Source organism: Polyodon spathula, chromosome 1, assembly GCF_017654505.1.
Source record: "Polyodon spathula isolate WHYD16114869_AA chromosome 1, ASM1765450v1, whole genome shotgun sequence".
NCBI classification, from domain to species: Eukaryota; Metazoa; Chordata; class Actinopteri; order Acipenseriformes; family Polyodontidae; genus Polyodon; species Polyodon spathula.
The window spans coordinates 5177920-5199237 of NC_054534.1; the positions used below are offsets into that span (position 1 = coordinate 5177920).

Here is a 21318-nt window from a genome sequence, read left to right on the forward strand (position 1 = left end):
TTCTCTGACGGTTATTTTTTCTGAATAACCGACTTTCAATTTATCTAACATCGATATTGAAAATCTGTCTAATTTTCAATACGTCAGTGAGTCAAATAACTGGTGAAAATAATAATAGGGTTAATTATGTGAAATATACAAACCTCTGCGCTTTCGTTTCTCAAATAGAATATAGCCATATTCAAACCAAATCTAAATATAAAAAGGCATATTTACTTCAGTTGGAGCCTTGTACGTTTACACAGATAAAAAAAAATAATAATAATATTTGAAGTCACAATGAAGTCTTCAGATAAATAACAATGTGTTTATTTTACAGCTCTTAAATATACATCTTCTTTTTTTGCTATGCAAAATTAGTTTATTTTTTCATTCTACAAAAACGAATGTAAACTCAACACTGTGACACATGCTTCGTACAAATTACCCTTGGTATGGTAGCAAAAGAGATTCTGTTCGACATAGCTAATTGGGTTTGATAGAGTTACCTGGATCATATATAAGCTGTACGGTATAATTAGCCCCCCACCCCACGGGGGGGGGGGGGGGGGGGGGGTCTACATTTAGCCTAATACTTTTGTAAAAAAATATCTTGGAATGTGATATGTTGAACATAATTAAGGTAGAGATAATATATGATTTAAAAGAGTGTTTAGCGTCAACTTAGATAAAATCACACACACACACACACACACACACACACACACACACACACACACACACACACACACACACACACACAAACGCGCGCGCGCCAAAAGAGATTGAAATCATCAAATCGCATCCCTGCCTTGAATCACATAATATTATCACGTGATTTTAATCCAGCATGTGCCCCTCCCAAGAAGACACCATCATCAACAACACAATATATAATCAATTTTAAAACAATGCAAATAGCTTTTACTGATCTGCTTCTCATTTTCCACGGCCCACACGTTCCATCTTCTGTCACCTTCGAACAACGCAAACGCGTAACAACACGCTTCTTGGATTGCATTGGAATTCACCAGGTGAAGAGCACGTTTTTATCGCACAGCCTCCCGGGATAAAACCCAGATCAGAATGCTACAATTCAATGGCAAGTCTAAAATTAAATTGTCATCTTGTTTTAATTTCCTCTACCAAGATGATTACATGTGTGACAAAAAACAAAACAAAACAAACAAACAAAAAAAAACATATTACGATTTAAATGATCATGAAAAAGAAACTGCACACAAAGTACAGCCAACTAATGATAATGTACAGTTTAAAAACGTGATCACTGCATGTTGCTTAGTTTGGAAATGAATGTATTGTTTTATTAGACCTACACACTTTAAATCAATTACAAATTATACACATTTTATGCAACTGATTCTAAACACATTTCGGTATTTATAAAATTAACAATGCAATGTTTACTTTGGTTACTTTCTCTCTCTCTCTCTCTCTCTCTCTCTCTCTCTCTCTCTCTCTCTCTCTCTCTCTCTCTCTCTCTCTCTCTGCCTAAAGTATAGTTTAAAATAACCACTAACATATGTAATAATACATTGTAATGATAAACATTTACTTACATCTTAAAAACAAAACTACCATTTGCATCTTCTTCTAATCACTTGTTAGTGGACTACTCCACTTTAGCACAGTGGTTCTTTTAATTGTGTGTCAAAAATCTGATAAAACCATGGCTGCTTTATACGTGTTTAATTAAAGGTCACGTTATTGCATTTCAGTGTATATGCTATTATTGTATTTTCATTCAAAGCAAAACATTTGCGACCTCTAGTGGCAAAATAAAGAACCAACTAGTTCGTTTTCTACCCCACCCCTGCCAAAACCACGTCCACCATATATACATATATACACCACAGAACTATGTGTAATCGGCATATGCAAATATCAGCATTATAAGAGCCAATTAAAACACCATATATACACCATATAAACATCTATACACCATATGTACATTTTCATGTGCAGGGTGGCTCCCTCTGTTAATACCACCTAAGATCTTTTCATGTCTAAAATACTGTGAGATTTATGTAAACAGGATGCAAGCAGCTGGCATTGATGTCTTACCATGCCCAGTCCTCTTCAGTTCTGTAGGATGCTGTTAGTGATGAGTGGCATCAATGAAGTGGTATTTACATTAAAATCTTTCTCTATTTGTACCTGAGAAGAAGCAGTGAAAAAGTACATTCCGGAGAACAGTGTACATCAATCCATGAAAGAAGGGTTTTCCAATTGCGTTTGGTGTTTTTGTGGCAACATGACTGCAGCATTTTAAATCCACTTCTTTTTTTTTTTTTTTTCTTATTACATAAAGTTATGTTTTTAAAGTCCCAATTGTTCATATTCTAGCTCTAGTATGCCTTCAGGAATACTATACAGCCCTTTAAATCAGTTTAGGAATACATATAAATAAATCATGCTGTAAAAGCATAGGTTGAAACAAATGACATAAACGAATGGAAATGTATTTGAGTTTATTTGCTCAAGACACCAGGGACAAAAAAGTTTACCCAAAGACTTACTTTAAGAAACATACTCTAGATTGTATTTTGTTTAAAGCAGTATGCTAATGCAACAGGGAGGATGCAGTGCACTCTTTTATCCTCTCCCCTAATTATTATTCTTGCAATAATTACAATACTTCAAGCAGTGAAACTAAAATACACATGTTAATTATTGAAAAGTATAAAGAAGACACAATAAAACAAATCATATACAACTGCATCATACATTTAAACTGACAATAAACCAAAAACACAAATCAAATGAATATAAGTAACATTGAAAAAAGAAATAAACAGCATACTGCAAAAACTAGAGATGGGGGACAGGGGATGGGGTCAGGGGACCGGGGACAGGAGACGGGGGACAGGGAGTTGACAAGACTCCTAGTGACTTGAGCAGGGGTCTGGATCAAATGCGGTTGCCTGTATATGGATCACTAATGTGTAAACAAGTTAATTAAAAGCATGCTAAAAGTTTGCTATTTAAAATGTATAAAAATCTAACTTGTCAGTTTCCATGTGGAATGGTTCAGAGAAAAGGAATGCCACTGGAGGCGAAGCGTGGCGGGGGGTGGGGGGGCAGGTTATCGGTTACACACTCTCTTGTACCAGATGTACTTGGGGAGGTTAGACATGATTCTTAGAACTGATGAATGCATTGATAAGGAGTAGAGACAGGTACAAGAAAATATAATCACAAGCTTCACATGAAATAAAGATTGACATGGCAGCCCATGGAAATTCACATGGGATACTTCATCACTGGCATTGGAAGTGGAGGCTTAGTTACCCCCAGTTATGTCTCTGTAGATAGATTGATACAAATGATTCCTTTTTACATTTGAAATTTGAAGGCCTTAGTGTAGTTTATTTTTGTTTTTACCTCAGAGTTTAAGATTGAGTTTATGAGAAGTTGAAGACTAATTTTAAATCATCACCACATACATTTTGAGCCAATGAGTCGACGTGTTCCATTGGTTGTGTGCTTGCCAGACCCTGGACAGTTTACTTGAGCACCCTGATTTATTGAGTTACCCTTTAATGAAGTTTTATTTACATTAAATTGGGTTTAAAAGTCATTGGTTTGCTGTTTTATGTGCGGACAAGGGTGAGCCAGCATGCAAAATGAAAGAAGAGGGGCACAGCCCATGAAAGGCTAACACAGTGTGGTTAAAGCCGGCTGTGTGGTCCCCTACCACGGTACAAACAACAGACGAGTTGTGAGACAAGGTACTTTTATCTGAGTGCTCCTTTTTGCACATCCTGCAAATACTCTAATGATAGGGTACTGGTACAGTGGTGAGGGGTAGCATCTCCATCTGCAGCTGCCAATTAAAAAAAGGTCATGTGGCTATTGGAACTATGTTTTAAAGGTACTGTGTGTGCCATTTTGGTTAAGGCGTTTATTGACACCCATATGGAAGATTTTAAGGAGAGGTGCGCAAGGGGCGTTGTGGGTATCCACTGAAAAAAGAGAGAGGCACAGGATGGCTAACATATTAATGCCACACAGGCACTTGAGCTCTATTTAAAATATTTACAAAACAGGAGCTTGTTGCAGTTACAAGTTGCCACTGCTAGGGTACCAGCAATAGTAGCACCTCAGGCGGGGTAGAGCTGAGGAAACCACACGACTGTACCAACAATGGTACAGCTCACATGCATGTATACACAAACTGGGGTGTAAACAAAAGAAAGACAAACGTGGAATAAAACACAGTAAGAAAACACAGCTAATAAAACCGAGCTGCCTATCAGCAATTGAATCCTGTTTCCACTAAAAAGGGTGGGGGGGTCCCGCTCCAGGAAGCATCACTAGCACACCCTCAAATATATTTGGTTGGGATTTAAAATGAAGTGCTATGCTATGTTGGAACCAGGACCCCACGACGTGATCGTCAATGCTTTGTTTCTTTTACTCACTAAAGTTTGTTCTTTAGTTTTCCTTTGTTCCAAAAGACCATCACGATCTGGCTCACAACCCAAGGTAGTCTTCCAATCCTCAGCTTCGATTCACTATATAGAAAACACAGCTGGTACTGTGTCACAGACAGAGCATCTGGCTCTCTCGTGCAGACTGACACGCATCTGAGAATTGTTTATTTACTAACCTAAAAACTTGGGATAAGTATTGTGATTTGTAATCCTGTGCATTTAGAAGATACACTGCCTGACCAGTTTATTAGGTACCATGCATAATGTTTGGCTGGGCCACCATTTACTGTGATCACAGCCTTGAACCAACGCAGCATAGACTCCACAATGTGCTAGAAGGTGTCATAAAGGATGTTAACCTATCCAAGAATAAGTATTTAATGCAATGGGTGCAGAGAGGTAGACAGAGGATTATAATGATGAATGCATCTTTCCATTTCATCCCATGGAAGATACCTGATGTATGTCATCTATGCAGAATAAAAACTAGTCAAGGCCTGCTGTCACTTTCATTTTGTGCAGTGCTTATTGGCTTCATTAAGTGCGTGAGCATGGAATGTAAATGAAACAATCAATAAAATAAAATGCTATTAGAAATGTGTTTAAAAGCTAAATGTGGTTTAACTTAACCTCCCTAAAGGAAATACTCCTTCCATAGAACCATTAACTAGAAATCCATTAAAAAAAACCTTCCTGTTCCTTTCCTTGCCTTTAGGGCACAGGGAGTGGCATTCCTGAAGTCAGCTCACAGCAATAAATGAAAAAGCTAATAACCCTGAAAACCCTTTTCAGGTCTAAAGACCATTCTGTTGAAAAGAGCAAGCCATCAGATTACAGCTATCTGCTGTACCGGCCTCAGGCCAAATTGCTACTGTGGTGGTTATGAGATATAACAGTGAACCAGCTACTTCTATCAGTAATTAATAATAATTGATAAATATTGGATTGAAAAACATGTATTCCCAAAAGGAGTTTTATTATATAGATGTTCAGTTGAGTTCAAAATAAATATTATTATTAATAGTTAAAAGGATGATACAATAAATGTCTGTTGCCTAAACATTTGGACGACTCATGGGTGTTGCTGTGAGCTCCTTATCTGTCACTTGCACAAGCCTGCCATTCTGTTTAGCCCATTTCCCCTCACTGTAGCATTCTGTTTTGCTGCTCTATTAGGTGTGCTGAAAAGACCCTCAAAGTAACTTTCTGCACCTGAAGGTACTAAAATGGATGCATACATGTTTGTTTTTTTTCAAAACTGTATACAGTATATTGTAAGATTGTGTGTGTGTGTGTGTGTGTATGTGTGTGTGTGTGTGTAGATATAACTGAGTATTTTTATATACAGAATATTGTAATATTTTGTGTGTGTGTGTTGTGTGTGTGTGTGTGTGTGTGTGTGTGTGTGTGTGTGTGTGTGTGTGTGTGTGTGTGTGAGTAGATATAATTGAGTATTTTTGCAAGACTGTTGGTATCCAACAAGTACATGTGTACAATTTACAGTCAGCAGCACAAAAGGGAGCACATTTTTGATATGAGAAGTACTTCTCTTTAGTACTGTGCTCAATCATATTTACTGTATCTTTTCCCACCCCGGTTCGTTCCATGTTAATTAATCAATGGGTTATTATTTTTTTGGACATGTTATGCTTGACCATCTCAGATTTTCTTGCCAGATTAATTTTTTATTGCAAATTGCAGCCCAGAAACACATGACAGCCCGTGCTTGCCCCTCTGGTATCTCTTGTTTCATGCTCTGAAGGGTTACAAAACATAACTTAGAATGTATGTTCTGCAAAATATAATTCGACAGAAAAAAACAAGGCTTTGTACCGAGCATTTTGGAAGGGGCTAAGCCACTGAAACCTGTCCTCAACACACCATAAGTAGAAGCAGCATCCAAGTTTGCAGCTGGACAGCTGACTGGACAGGTTAGATGCATGCAGGACGGAGCAGAAGATCCTCAATCCAGTTAAACACAATGTCTTTGATCTGACCCTGGCCAATGCTTTCAAGCTTTCAATGCTTTTTAAGACCAGGACTAGAGGATGCAGTTCGAAATGAGATATAGAAGCAGGTAAACGTGTAGCAGACACTTTTTAACACAGAGTGGTAAGAGAATGGAAAGAATTGCCAAGCTGTTGATAAACAGCTTAATTGCTTCAGTGCTTCTTGGGTATGCTTTTGTTACAGAATCAGCAGATAAGCACATTGCTAATAGCTCATGTATGAATCACCTGTGGTCTGTGAGAGAAAGTTGCTTTAAGAAATTAGCATATAGTTAAAGCCTGTTCTTCCTTGTATGAATGCAGACCTCAGAAAACAATATTGACAGTCCATTTCCACAGCAGGTTTATGAGTTTGGCTCGATGGAAAAACATTGGATTGTGGGTGGTCTGGTGAACCTCCACACTCTGCTGTATTTACTGGTTCTATTTTTATTCTAGGTTTTGCTTACTTTTAGAAATGTTTTTTGAACCGAGTTTCATCATTTAGTCATGCAGTGCCATTCTGCAGTATTTATTTCATATTGTTCAGCACATTCATTGTCAATTAACTTCCACGGCTTCCAGATGGGGACGCTAAATGCTTCCAGGTGTATGTTACTAACTGTACATACAGTGGTTAGCTAGGTAGCCAATTCAGAATGTGGCAGTTCACTATGATTTAAGATAAACATATAATAAACATCGGGCCACAATTTCAGGCATTTTGTCTTTTCATTTAATTTACTGCTGTCTTTTGAAATAAGAAAAACACCCTACTAACATTGCACAATTAGAACCAAACAACTATGTAATACAATTAAAGGGCCCTTCACATTCCAGTTGTTTGTGCTGCAGTATCATCCCTCCACTGACCCCTTTATAGCTCTCCTGGTCCAATACATGCTCTAATAACCACTGGCAGGACTTTCTAACAGTGGTCTTCACACTTTGCATTCATTTCAAACAAATACCTTTCTCAAATCTCTCTCTTTTTGATGGTCCGGCATTGGCACATATGGGTCTGATATCTGCAGGTCTTTTAACATTGGGTGTCTACCATACATGGGGATTTATAATTGACATAAGACAAACAAAATGCCCTGAAGGAAATTAAATATATTGCAATATATTGGGAAAATATATGAAGTACAAAATGTTTTCCTATATTATTTTTAAAATATACTTAATAATATATTTACAGTTTGTATATTATTCTAAATACATTTTTAGTTATGTAAAATCATATAAGAAATATAAGTATATGGCTATACTACTATATACTATTGTGTGTGTTTGTGTTGTGTGTGTGTATATATATATATATATATATATATATATATATGTGTGTGTGTGTGTGTGTGTGTGTGTGTGTGTGTGTGTGTGTGTGTGTGTGTGTGTGTGTATACACACACACACCCACACACACACTGACTGTACAAAACATTAGGAACACCTGCTCTTTCCATAGAGTGACGAGGTGAAAAAAAACCTAAAAATATATTTGCAATAATATTGACATAAATATATATTATATTTAAAAAACTATGTGTTGCCAATATATTTGTAGAACATGTATGTCGAACGTGTATTTCGTGGGGCTGAAGCCTGAGACATTGAAATGTCTGTCAGTATCTGTCAGCTAACCTTTAATTAACTTTCAGTCGATGCACACTTGCCAACCCACTCTTACAACAAAACCCTTACTTTCAATCGCTATAAAATGACTACTCACCCGAGGCAGCTTTCATTTTCATCTGACTCTCCTGGTTGTCTTACTTCAACAATTAATCCACCGAAAAAAACTCTTAAAGATATCCGCCGTCCTGCTTCTCCTCCAATGACAATGCTGCTGCTTCAATCCTTGCTTATCCATCTCTTCGCTTTGCTAAACTCATTAAACCCAAGGATGATTCTCCAGCACAATTTTTTTTTACAAGGATTGATGCATCAACAAACTCTTGAAAGGATTGTCCATTGAAGCAGGATGCGATCGGGCTGCTTTATTTGTGTCATATTGCAATTCTATATCAGACGAGTCTATCTGTCGTCCTCAAAAGACTCCGCTGAGATCAAAATGGGTCAGTTCACGGACCGCCCCCACTATTTTGCAAACTTCACTCGCTTCCGATTGAGCATCTACATACCTCAGATTTCAATTTCATCTGATCCTTTCGTCCATTTGCGTTATTAGATTTTTAAATATATCAATCAACTCATTCACCCTGTACTCACCTCCATTCCTATAGGCAGGCATTACATCCTCATCAGCTTCTCCCCTGCTTCAGCCACGCCTCCACCTGTTCTTGAGCAACCAATCTTGACTTTAGCATACTCTGCTGTTTCAGTAGTTAATTGCATTCACTCTCTCCTCAACTGAGATGCAATATTATTGAAGGTAAAGACAATTAATTTGGTCTTGATTCTGATTGCAATCTCAGAATCACTGGATCACAGGGTAGCTGACTGTGGAGCTTTGTCTATTACTCTAAAATCTCGGGATTCTCGGCTGTCTAAAAAAAAAAAAAGAAAAAAAACATAATCTTGGAGAACTTTGCTTGTTTCTTTAATGTTTTTCACAATCTACTTTATGAAGTTTATGCTCACCGACGACAAGAATTGGACTCATATTATTTAACATTGTTTATCTCTCAGATATGGCGGTACAATTTTACACTGATTCCTGGTCTCAGCCCGATCCTGATTTGAATAGGTTCTTCTGTATTCTCTATGCTAACGCTTGCAGTTTGTGCTTCCACCGCCCTTTCTACCTCTGATAAGGATACTGAAGAGGAGACTGCTTTTGGACACAGCCTCAAATTATCTTCCCCTGCTCTCAAAAACATTTTTATTTATTTATTTAAGAATCGTGCGTCTGTAGTTTCTCCTATTCATTCTTCAGCTCCACCTGCTTTTTTCAACAATCGAAGATTTTCATGGAAGACCCATCAAACATTCCGGCAGCAGACAGCTGTGCAATGATTTCTTTTCTTCGTTCTGCATTTCGAAAGGATGCTGTTTTTTTTACATATGTGCGGTTTTGTGGCGATGCTCATTCAGGTTCCATCTAAATGACATTCACTTTCTCCTTATATCTCCTCCATCAGCCTCTCCAGCTGAAGCACTCTTAGAACTCATGTCTCTCTTCTCAGCAGTCAGCATCCCCCTGTCACAGGAGAAAACAATCGGTCCAGTTCACACTCTTGAGTTCATAGGAATAACTTTGGATACTATTCGATTTGAAGCCTGACTGCCTCCCGATAAATTGGAATGCATTCACTCTCTCAGTCAGTCCTTTCAGATGTTGGCTGTGCATTTTTGCGAACTGCTTCAGCCTTTTTTGAAGGAAACTATCAGTGATGCATGTGCTCTGCATCAAATTGCACACATGCCCTGCGTGTTTTTCCCTCACATAAGATTTGATTTTCCCATAAGATTTTCATTTTACAGCCATAAGACTTAAAAACTTGGATGTCTGGCCCCAGAAATAAAATTAAAACATTAAAAAAAATTAAATTAAAAAATCTTCCTGCTGAGCTTAAATCCACAACCTTACTTGAAGTATTCCCTATTGTCATTGCATCTTTGGAGATCATTTTGTTAGAAAAATCTATCTTAATCTTTTGTGATAATCAATCTACTGTTGATATTAATAAAGCCTGTTCCTCTTCCCCCTCTAATTATGCAAGTTCTTCGTCGGCTAGTCTGGATTTCAAGTATTAATCATTTTATTTTGAAGCCCAACACCTTCCAAGTATTGCTAATAACACTGCTGATGTTCTTTCTTATTTACAGATCGCTCAATTCAGATGTCTGGCTGCCTCAGCTCAACCTTTTCCTCTACCCATTCCTCCATTCAGCAAACTGGTTTTCAACTAAATTCATCCATTTGAAGTCCTCTGACTTCAGCTCCTTCTATTTCTCGGAGTGGGTGGGGGGGGGCCATCTCTCCGCCAGGACCACCAGAGGTTTCCTCCCACAAAGGAGAGTCTCTGAGCAGTCAAGGGTAAACCCCTATTTTGTTACCAAGTAGCAAGCACTTTGTCTTTATTCTAATAGTCCCTTACGCAGGCCTGGATCCTACCTCATGAAATATCTTAAAAATGGCAATAATTTGCATATTTTAAAATATATTGTTATATGTTACAATATATTGCAATATATTTACCAGTAAAATACAATAGTATATTGTAACATATATTTTAAAATATATGAATTTTCCACTTAGTATATTTTTTAAAACATATTTTGGACGTATTACATTTCCAAAGGGCTGCCTACACTTTTTTTTAACTGCAAATGGAAAGCAGGCCAAGCTTGGCATTGGGCTGGATGACTTTTCATTATAAATCATTGTTAGCAATACCATTATTATTTTTTTTAATTCCATTAGTTTACCAAACAAGAACTAAACAACCATTTGTTTATTTTAAGGTCTTGTAAGTAGTACATCGTTATATTTAGAAGCTTTGGTAATTTCACTTATTGTGTAACATGCCAAAAATATAAATTTTTAGAAACAGGCAGCAAACAAAAACAGGGCTAGAGAAGTATTAAGTGCAGTGCCTTTGATTTGTGTGTTTACTCTTCTTATGAAAGCGTAGGAAACTAATGAATATAAAAGGCTGGCATTTCACTTTGAGAAGACGTGGTTTAAAATTCACATGTCTGAATGGTGAAAAGTGTAACAAAACAACTACTCTTTAAACTTGCTCTGCTGCAGTCGTATATGAACCTGCATTTCAAAATGTCCATCTTCTAGACCCTTGTCCTTTGCTTCAGAATCCTCACAACAGTGACTGGAAACTAAGGGTGCTCTTCAATAAGCCTCTTCACATTTCCTAAGTTTGCAAATGAAAACCCAGCGCTTTCATTGATGTCAGAATCAGATGTATTTTTTTTAAATCCTCTTTACACGAATAGAAAAGCATATATTGATATTGACAGGGTTTGGTAACCTAACACACAGACAGAGTCCAGATCTTAAACAAAAGCCAGGCTCCTTTGGACTAGCAGTGACCTATGCAGAGGCGTCCTGTGCAGTACCTCATTTACACCACGGAGGTCAGCATCGTACACTCTCTCCCTGCATCTCCTACCCTGGACCCTCTCCCTGACACCCTGTTATCTATGTTGACTGATTGGAGATAAACAGTGACTGATCCAATACTGCTGCTATTTAACACAGTTTTCCACAAGGGGTGATTTACTGACCCACATCTTAGCATTACTGTAGCATTGATATAGTGAAACGAAGCCAGCAAAGAATCTGGTTTTGAAATTTTAGGGTGGGACTGTGACAGAGGTCGAATGATTCTTGGTGTTAGATCTCCTTCCCGACCTGTGAGGGTGCTGTGTAAAAGGAACAGAGTACCCTTAACTAAAAGGCAAGACAATTTATTCCTCAGGGTAGGTGGAAGTCGGTCATTTAGGAAGGGGGCGGAGCTACGGCACCCAAACTCAATGACTTGTGGATTGGAGGAGAGGATGCAATCGTTAACCTAGGGGTCATGAGCGAGGGTATAAATAGGGGGCGTAGTGTAATTAATCTGTTCCTTGGTAAATGGTTAGTGTTAAAACCTACAAGGAGTCTGTGTTGTCGTATTGTGAACTGTGAGTTTTTGTTTTGTGTTTGTTAGTGTTTGTTAACTGTTGTCTGTTTTTTAATAGATTGCCAGTAGCACGATTCGGAGCTGTAGCGAAAGCCAGTATAAACCCGGACATCACTTTCACCCCTGCATTTTCACAGAGAACTGTAATACACCACTAGCACCTATTCACTATCACTAAGAACTGTGTTTATGTCTGTGTTTAGTGTTGGTGTGTAAAACTGGACCTTTGGTTGCGGGTCAAACCAGTGGGATTTTTACAAATGAAGTGAAAACCCAGCGACATGTCTCTGTACTCACTTCCATCATTTATTATTTACAGGTGTTTGCCATAAGGCTCTGACATTGTAGTAATTTCAAGAAACACACTTGCACCTGTTCATAATTGACTGCGTTATTCTTACCTGCACTGCACAGCACTCACCTGTATCCACCCACCACTTTGCCACAGGGGCATATTAAGATCCCTTACTATTTAGATCAGGGGCCTCCAACCCGAGTCCTGAAGGGCCACTGTCCCTCTTGGATTTTGTTCTAACTTTACACTAAATTAGTTAATTGGACCAATTCAGCTTCTAATAAGCACTTCATTGGTACAATTAAGTAATTTAAGGTACAGTTGGAACAAAAACCAGGAGGGACTAACCCTCCAGGACCAGGGTTGAAGACCCCTGGTTTAGATCATTAAAACAGATATCACTGTCTTCTGTGCTAAGAGACAGTATCAGTCAGCTGATGTATACAGTGGTATACTGTACTACTCAGTCCATTAGTTTGGAAAGTAGAAGTTGTCAATTCTTCAGACATGTTTGGACATTCCTTATGTCTATTTAAATCCACTGTGTTTTGTGGTGTTCATCAAAGGTACTTATCACAAAACCTTTGCTGTTTCTAGTAGTCTTTGGTGTTCATTATGTGCATGTCAGGCTACACAATTATAATAATAATAAAATAAAAATGGGTGCATGCCTTTAAACCCTTAAATGCCTTTAATATAAAACTGTGAACATAATAATTTGTCAGGTTTGTTAATTTTTTTAAGTGTTTCCACAGTCTTCTATGTCTGAGTTTGTATGGTGCCATCTGGTGTATATTCAGGATACCAGCTCAGATAAAACAGCAATACTAATATGATAGATAGATAGATAGATAGATAGATAGATAGATAGATAGATAGATAGATAGATAGATAGATAGATAGAACGATACAGATATATAGTCCAGTGTTACCAGTGCCCTGTCAAGTACAATCTTGCACAATAGCTTTAGTTGGTATATTTTTCAAAAAATCAGTGTAACCATCAGATTTGTATAGTATCCTATGGCATATATGACTCTATACATTACTTTTGAGATTTCTAGCTTTACTATATAACACTATACACCCAAAACCCATACAATCCTGAAGGTCAGGTGTGTAGTCTAGTTCATGGGTAGCGTGGCTGCAGCTACTGTAGTTCTCAATGGATGATGTAGCCTTGTGAACTGGCTTTGTAGGAATACAATGTCCTCCTTGCACACCCACTAGCACACAAAACATTTTTTGTCCATGGTTCAGTATAGTACTGCAAATTATTAAACCTAACAGTTACCTCTGATTCCTATGGAGGTTAATACTTCCCATCGCTGGTAACTATGTGGTGGGCTGTTTGAAAATGTTTTAAAGGAAAGCAAGTGACCTTCTTTGACACCTTGGAATTCCCAAGACAAATGACCTTGATCTACAAATAATCTACAAATGGCAGTTGCCCACATACAGAACATGCGCAGGCTTGTTGCCTGGGTGATTTTAAACTGAAAATCAGTAACTGGGTTGTGTCACACTCTATGTAAGGTTCTAATACTGTGTATTTAAAAAGAGGTGTAGCAAGTCAATTACAGGGCATGTAAACTGCTGTCTGATCACACTCCAGAGCTCATTTAGTTTCAGACCTCCAGTATAACAGCAAAGGTGGCTTTAAGGCACTGTGTTAAAGGTGAATTGTGGTGTGACCTATTGTAGTACAACCTGGCCTTGTCAGTTTCACAGAACATACACTGGCACCTATTCAACTGATCTGAACACTGGCTCATCTTAATTCATTAAACCGGGACCCTCCCTGATACATGCTTTGATTTTATAAGCAAAAACAAAGTGCCCCTTCTTTTAAAAATGATAAAAATGACATTGTCGTTATTTAGATACATCACTGTTGAGATCAGTTGAATCAGGCCCCACTGCCCATCTTCGCTATACTTTTGGTTCATGATGAGATTGTGCCAGGACTCCCCCCCCCAAAAAAAAGGATGCAGAACAAAGTGTTGGTTGTGCATTCCCATTTTTCGTTAACCTTTGTTTTATTTTTTTTTTTTTATTTTATTTTTTTTTTCATTTTATTTTGTAAAACTCACAATCACCTGCATGGTTAGTCTTTTGCAAGAAGTTGCATTTATGGAGCAATTTATAATGTCTGTTGCTTGATTTTGTGTTTTTCAGATGATGATATTTAGTCTGTGCAAAACCTCAACACTGCTGAAGCTAATTAAAAAAAAGAAGTATGACAGATTTGTTATTTACTATAGAAAATGATAAATCAATAAATAAATAAATAAACCAAGAAATAAATAAATAAATCACACTCAGACGGTGGGTAACTAAGAAAGCCAATAACTTTACTGATTTGTCTGCAAAATACAAATACCTTTATTTTCCAGCAGGAGAAAGTTTTTGAATTTTTTTCCCCCATTTTTATTTCAGACAGCTGAATTAAGTCCCTTGAGATACACAGATGTGATTTAATTAATTAAGAACATCTCTTCAAGTGGCGACAAAGTCCAGCTTATGCCGCTGTGAGCCTGTTTTTTTTTATTTCTTATTTCCCCCATGGCTTGTTTTTAATAGCTACAGATTATTTTGTATTTATTTTTTTATTTTGTATATGAATGGAAACAACTCAGGACAAAAAAGCAAAGCATTAATAGAAAAGTAACTGGAGCAATCCAAGACTTCTTAATATTTTATTAAACAGTTACCTTCATACAAAACAAAAGCAATATTGTCAGCACTTCCTTCATATCAACCAATGGGTTACACTGTTTTGAGCATACCTCTTGCAAGCTGTCTGAGGTACTTTGTAGATCAATTCGAGGTCTTAGTAAGGGAAGGTAATACAATTGCAACGGTAGCAGATTTACAAAGAAATACAACAACCTTGCCTGAAAAAGAAAAAAAAAACAACCTGGATTGCTCCGTGTCTTTGGTTAAAATATATTAACATAAGCATTTCCTGTTAGCTAAACTTCTTGAAGCACTCTTAATGGTAAAACAGAACTCCACCCGTCCTTTTTAAGATCTGTAGTAGCAGGAAACCAGCGTCATAGGGATGACATCACATTGTTTATTCCTAGTCTTTTTTTTTTTTTTACAGAGCTGATGACACAAGTAAGAACAGACAAAGCACAAGATGTTTAGGCAAAACAGTCTTTAGCATTAATGATCTTGTGGCTTTTCAGTTTGCATTTAATATCTCATAGATATGATAAGTATTTTAATAAATTAACAACAACAACAAAAAAGAATACTACGCTTGATAAAAAGCCACATTAAATCAACCTGGGAAGCATGCTGTTGAAAATGTAAAGAGCAGATCAAGTATCCATGCATCTTTTTAAGTTGACACATGCTGTGGGTATCATCTCAGGGAGGTGTTAACTGTAGTATTAACAAGGTGTGTACTCAAAGCATCCAAAGGTATGGAAGATATGCTATGCTACTGAGAATTCACTAGGCCACATATATTAGATGGAAATCTAATGACCAGATAATTGCGTATCTTCTGCTCCAGAAAAACAAGCTATAAATTAATTTGTGGACTTCAGAAAGTAGGTTTTAGAAGGCTTTCACTTTCTTTTTGAGATTTTTTTTTTGTTATGACACATATTACTAATATATAAATATTTCTGGGGCTTAAATATCTAGAATATAAATTAAGATGTCGACTTAATAACACTAATAATAATATAATAATAAAATAATAATAATAATAATAATAATAATAATAATAATAATAATAATAATAATAATAATAATAATAATAATAATAATATAATGAAAACAAAACTCTCACAAAATGCCACTGGCTTTGTTTTTTCTTAAAGATGTTTGTCTAAAATTTGTCTGCAACCATGTTTGTGTGGTTTCATTGAATTAAAAAAAATAATAAAACACAACTGGGGCTCGGCCCCTAAAATGACTATATAAACAGTAATAACATTGTAACCCCATTGTAACTCTGCACATAGCAATACCATAACACAACAGCAAGTGCCGAGAGAGGCAGAGAGAGAGAGAAAGACGGAGTGAGATAGCTACAGTATTATATAAAAAGAGATCTGTAAAGATTCAAAGTTGTGCTTCACTTTTTTTAACCAGCTTATGGATACATTTTCTTTCAAACTTTTTTTGTTGCCATTACTTGAAGTCTGCAGTGATCCGGGGAAATGGGAAAACAGGCTGACTGGCATCCATTAATGGGTATCCAACATGTTTGCTGTTTTCTTTTTTCATATAATATTCTGCTTGTTTACAACGAATAACTATATTACCATTATTAAACAACAAAACAAATAAGACTACCTGAGGTAAACATGGATTGATGCATGATTTTTTACAAGTCCAATTAAATAAAAAATACACCTTTGTTACAAGTAAGAAGTGGGTCTGCACTAAATGTACAACATTTGACCATATTTAAAATGGAGCAAAGCCCTCATTCGTATGAACTTTTTACACCTTACAGTATTCATTAGATAAAGTATTGTTGAATTGTTTTAAAAGAAAAGTGTGCTTTCTCCTCTTGGTGCCTATTCAATTTACAATAGCATACAATATATAACTTTAGGTATCCACATCAGATAGCCACAATGGATGACTGCCAAACCCCGTTCATGTAATGGTAGAGTTGTTTTTTTAAACACAGATGGAAGTCAGTTCTTTTAGCTGGTTTAATAAATACATCCAAGTCTGATTCTGTAATAAATGGAAAAGAACAGAGCAAACAAAATGGCAAACTTAAATGTGCAACTGCACTTATATACTGCACTAATATATATATATATATATAGATATATATCATATATATATATATATATATATATATATATATATATATAATAAAAGCATATACACATTTCGATATAGTTCACAGATTTAAAGTTCACAAATAAAATTTCTAATTTATATAAAGATTCTATATATATATATATATAATATATATATATATATATATATATAAAATAAGAAATAAGAAATTTTTCTTAAAAAACAAAAAACATCTAGAAAGAGAAATCATCTTATCTTTAGTCAGCAAAGAATGGAGTTTTTTCTTACCTCAAAAATATATATATATATATATATATATATATATATATATATATATTATATATATATATATATATGATTATTATATATATATAGTTATTGGTTTCATGGCTTAGGGTAGTGCTTTCTATACAAGAAGCCCATTTAATTTAATTTCTTTAGGCTTTTTTAATTTTTTTTTTAATTAGCGAAGCTATCAAAAAAACAAATTCTGGCTTAGACAAACTACAAAAAACCACAAATGCTTTGCAAATTTTTCCTTTTTTTATGAAAATATAAGCAAAATTGTAATGCACATCTCTTTTATAGTTCATATGTAATGCAGACCCAGGTGTTTTAAAAAATAACCTTCTATTTTTTTTTTTTAAATATTGCTAAAAGTATGGTCCTTTTTTCAATGCCTTTGATCCTTTAAATAATTGAGTGCCATACTCCATTTTTTTTTTATGAACACATATATATATATATATATATATATATATATATATATATATATATATATATATATATATATATATATATATATATATATACACACACACACACACACACACACACTAAGGTTATTATGTGGCTTTGCTTTTACAAGTAGCCACCCTCCTCTGGGTCAGTCAGAACACCTGTACATTAGTTCAAATTTTGCATAACAGCTTTCTCTTTCAGTTAATAAATCTGCAAAGTCTGGCAAATGTTATCCCCCCCCCTCTATTTACATGTAAATACGTTGAACCTGCAACATGACACTATCTATTGTAACATAAACATTGCAAGGGAGTACAGCAATGAAACAAAGTTAGCAATAAAACCTACTCTGTACAAGTGTTCGGTTGTACAGCTCAAGTGCTAGGCTGCTATCTCAGCAACGTATGCTTATTTATCGGATATCACTGAGGCAAGTTAAAAGTACTTTTACAAAACAGAGTACCTGACTTTTCTTTTCTTTTTTTGTAGATCAACACACAGCACAAATAATGCATAGGTCCCTTCCCACCCCCACCCTTTCCCTCCCATATTCCCACCTTTTTAATAGCACACACACTCTGCAAGAAAACAAAAAAAAAAAGATAATGCAGCTATCGTGTGTATCATGTGGCCCATCCCTCCGACAGCCTGACGCGCTTCACTGACGGGCTCTCCCTCTCGTCCTGCGAGGCCCTGATGAGTCCGAGCGGGGAGTGGAAGTCGTTCCGGTGGTCCTCCCGGTCGCTGCCCTCGTAGGAGCTGCTGCAGCTGCTCAGACTGTCAACCGGAGACCTCCCGGAGTCGTGGCGAGAGTGGTGCAGGGGGTACCCCGACGGCGTGCTGGTGGTGCGGTCTCTAGGAGGAGAAACAGGTTCTGACTTGATGTGGAGGCTTTGAGTAGAAGGCAGGGAGAGATTCTGAGATAAGTGAGAGCTAGTGCAAGTTCTGCAGGAGGAAAGGAAACACAGTTACAGAATGAAGAGGTCAGAAATCACTACCTCCTCCCCACCACCCCAATAGAAACACACGCCGACACACATACACACACACACACACACACACACACACACACACACACAATCGCACAGGCATTACAAGGTAACTCACACACCTGGCATAGTGCAAAGGTACTGACTGGAAATTCTTATTCTTTCCCCAGGCTGGGTTCATTGTTTTATATTGCTAGGAATGCTGAACAGTGCAGATTTCATCGCCAGTGACCAGAAAAACTTTTTTTAAACGGTTTATTTAGTTTAATGTAAAAAGTGGTAAGTTTTAAACTCTGTACATTTGTGTTTGTTTTGGAATGGAAGATCTTTTTTTTAAGACGCATCTTGATACAGTAAGTGTTCTTAATGTACAGATTTAAGTCATGGTCTTTATTGCCAATGATACGACCATGTTAACCCGCCCGGACCTATTCCTATCCCAGAGTTCAATAAACAGCACTTTTTTTTTCTATAGCTCATGAGAATTTTTATTTTTAAATGTAATTTTTTTAATGTCACACAGAGCACTAAAACATGATCAATCACTTGAAAACAGGGTATACAAATAAGCTTTGTTTTGTGCTAAATAGTGTATCTTTTTAAAAAATCTATAATTATTATATATTATATATTACAGAAACTGATGGGTACAGGGCTACTTTTAATTAGAACTAAATGTTCAATTCCATTTCTTTGTCTTCAAGATCAGTGTTCTTGCATGGTGCTGCCAGCAGAAACCCAATTTGTTTCAAACAAGATCTTGGCAGGCTTCTGATTAATATAACTTTTAATGATGTATGTAATCTGCACACACTTCCCACAGCAAAGCAGTACCAGTGGTTTGAGGTCTTTAATAATAACACCAATAACAAGGAAAATCCTTGACATAAACCATATGCATATGGATAATAAATAGTCTTTCATTCTGTTTGATTTTTCTAAACTAAACCTACAGGAAGGTTTATATAGATTATGGTAAACAAATGAGAAACAGTTGAATGCTGTGCAATACATCCAGGCATCAGCATCAAGTTAGTCACAAAATGTAATTGGACACTACTTCTGGTTAACCAGAACGTCTTACTGGATTTTAGTTTTTTTTTTTAATAACCGCTGGGAGAAGTAAGACTTTTGTGAGCGTATGCCTTGAAGTTTAGAGTTAACTCTTCATCTTTGAACAATTTTCATTTGCACGCTCCAAATCTACTGTATAATTACAACTTAGCACCATCATATATTCACTGCATGTAAAGACGCACTCACGCACACACACCATAACAAGAAACAGAGCAAGAAGACCGTAACACCGTGAGTTTTTATGAGACAATCAAGTTCATATATTAGAAAGCTATTACAAGCATGTATAGATCTAGCTGTTTTTTTTTTTTTCTTTAGTTGGAATCCAATATGAAGTATAACATGGTTTCACATCATCTATCTTCCTTTGCTGAATTAAGCATCTCATCTCTGTGGTGTACTCATTTTAGAAAATATGTACGCTGGAAAAATTAATTGAAGGGGATTTGCAAATATGTTTGGGGCAGCGCAATATGTGCGCACTAATTCTACTACCCCGAAATGGCCATCCACTCAATGGGTTGCTAGTCAATTTTTATAGATAGATCTGCTCTGATAAGAACACATGTAGATAACTAAATGTTTATGACACAATACAGCACATGCCAAAAAAAAAAAAAAGAATTGTGCTGCCCCCTTGTGGCGATAAATTAAAAGAAAATGTAAGCAGAAACCTCTGCTCGTATTCCAAAGTGTTCCACAAATGGGTCTAGTGATTTCAGTTAATGTTAATGTATGTAATATAGAAAATAATAGTCTAGTAGTCAAACATTTAATATTTATACCTGAAAAATGTATTTTTTATCACTGTTTAATGTTCGGATGAATATATATCTTTTCTTTATTAAACCATGCAATGCTTCATTGCTGGTATCTATGAACGTTGAGTATTTCCATGACTGCTCCACAGCATCCCATTGTACAGTGAGACTCACCCTAACTGGCTGAGGGCTGAGTGCTGCATGTTGTGCAGTTGCTGCTGCTGCCAGCCAGTGACTGAGCCCAGGTGAAGGCCACTGGCACTATTGAACCCGGAGAGGGAGGCCAGGTCTGCACTGCTCAAGGAGTATTCTACAAGGGAAAGAAACATCATTGAGGGAAACCACTCTTTCATGCTTAGTGGTTCAAGCAATGATAAATATGTAATTACATTTATAGCCACGGCTGGCAAGGGCTGGCTCCTAAGGCAGATCTGGAGATTGACGTGGCAGGGTAATCCAGTGCCCTTGGTACTGTGGGCTCTTTTTCCCAGATCTTAACTACTATACATTCATATCTGCTCTCATCTGTTTTATGATATTCTGTAATGTGATATTTTATAATGTGTTAACCTGTAATGTGATATTTTACAATGCAATACTTCGTACTGTGATAACAATTGTAAGTCACCCTGGATAAGGG

The 21318-nt window shown here is 36.5% G+C and overlaps 1 protein-coding gene across 9 annotated transcripts in view; it reads right to left on the minus strand.

Moving 5' to 3' along the window:
* Window positions 1-17471: 17471 nt before the first annotated feature.
* The window catches only part of LOC121312949 (myocyte-specific enhancer factor 2C-like), a 77287-nt gene continuing 73440 nt past the window's right edge, over window positions 17472-21318 (minus strand). For 6 of the 9 annotated variants that reach the window (XM_041244985.1, XM_041245004.1, XM_041244939.1 and 3 more), the window contains 2 exons: window positions 20853-20988; window positions 17472-18796 (listed from right to left, as the gene is read on the minus strand). In XM_041244985.1, the coding sequence (XP_041100919.1) occupies window positions 18475-18796; window positions 20853-20988 (458 nt within the window). In that variant the 3' untranslated portion in view covers window positions 17472-18474. The remainder of the gene's footprint in view (window positions 18797-20852; window positions 20989-21318) is intronic. The other 3 variants (XM_041245013.1, XM_041244969.1, XM_041244994.1) reach the window with 1 other exon arrangement.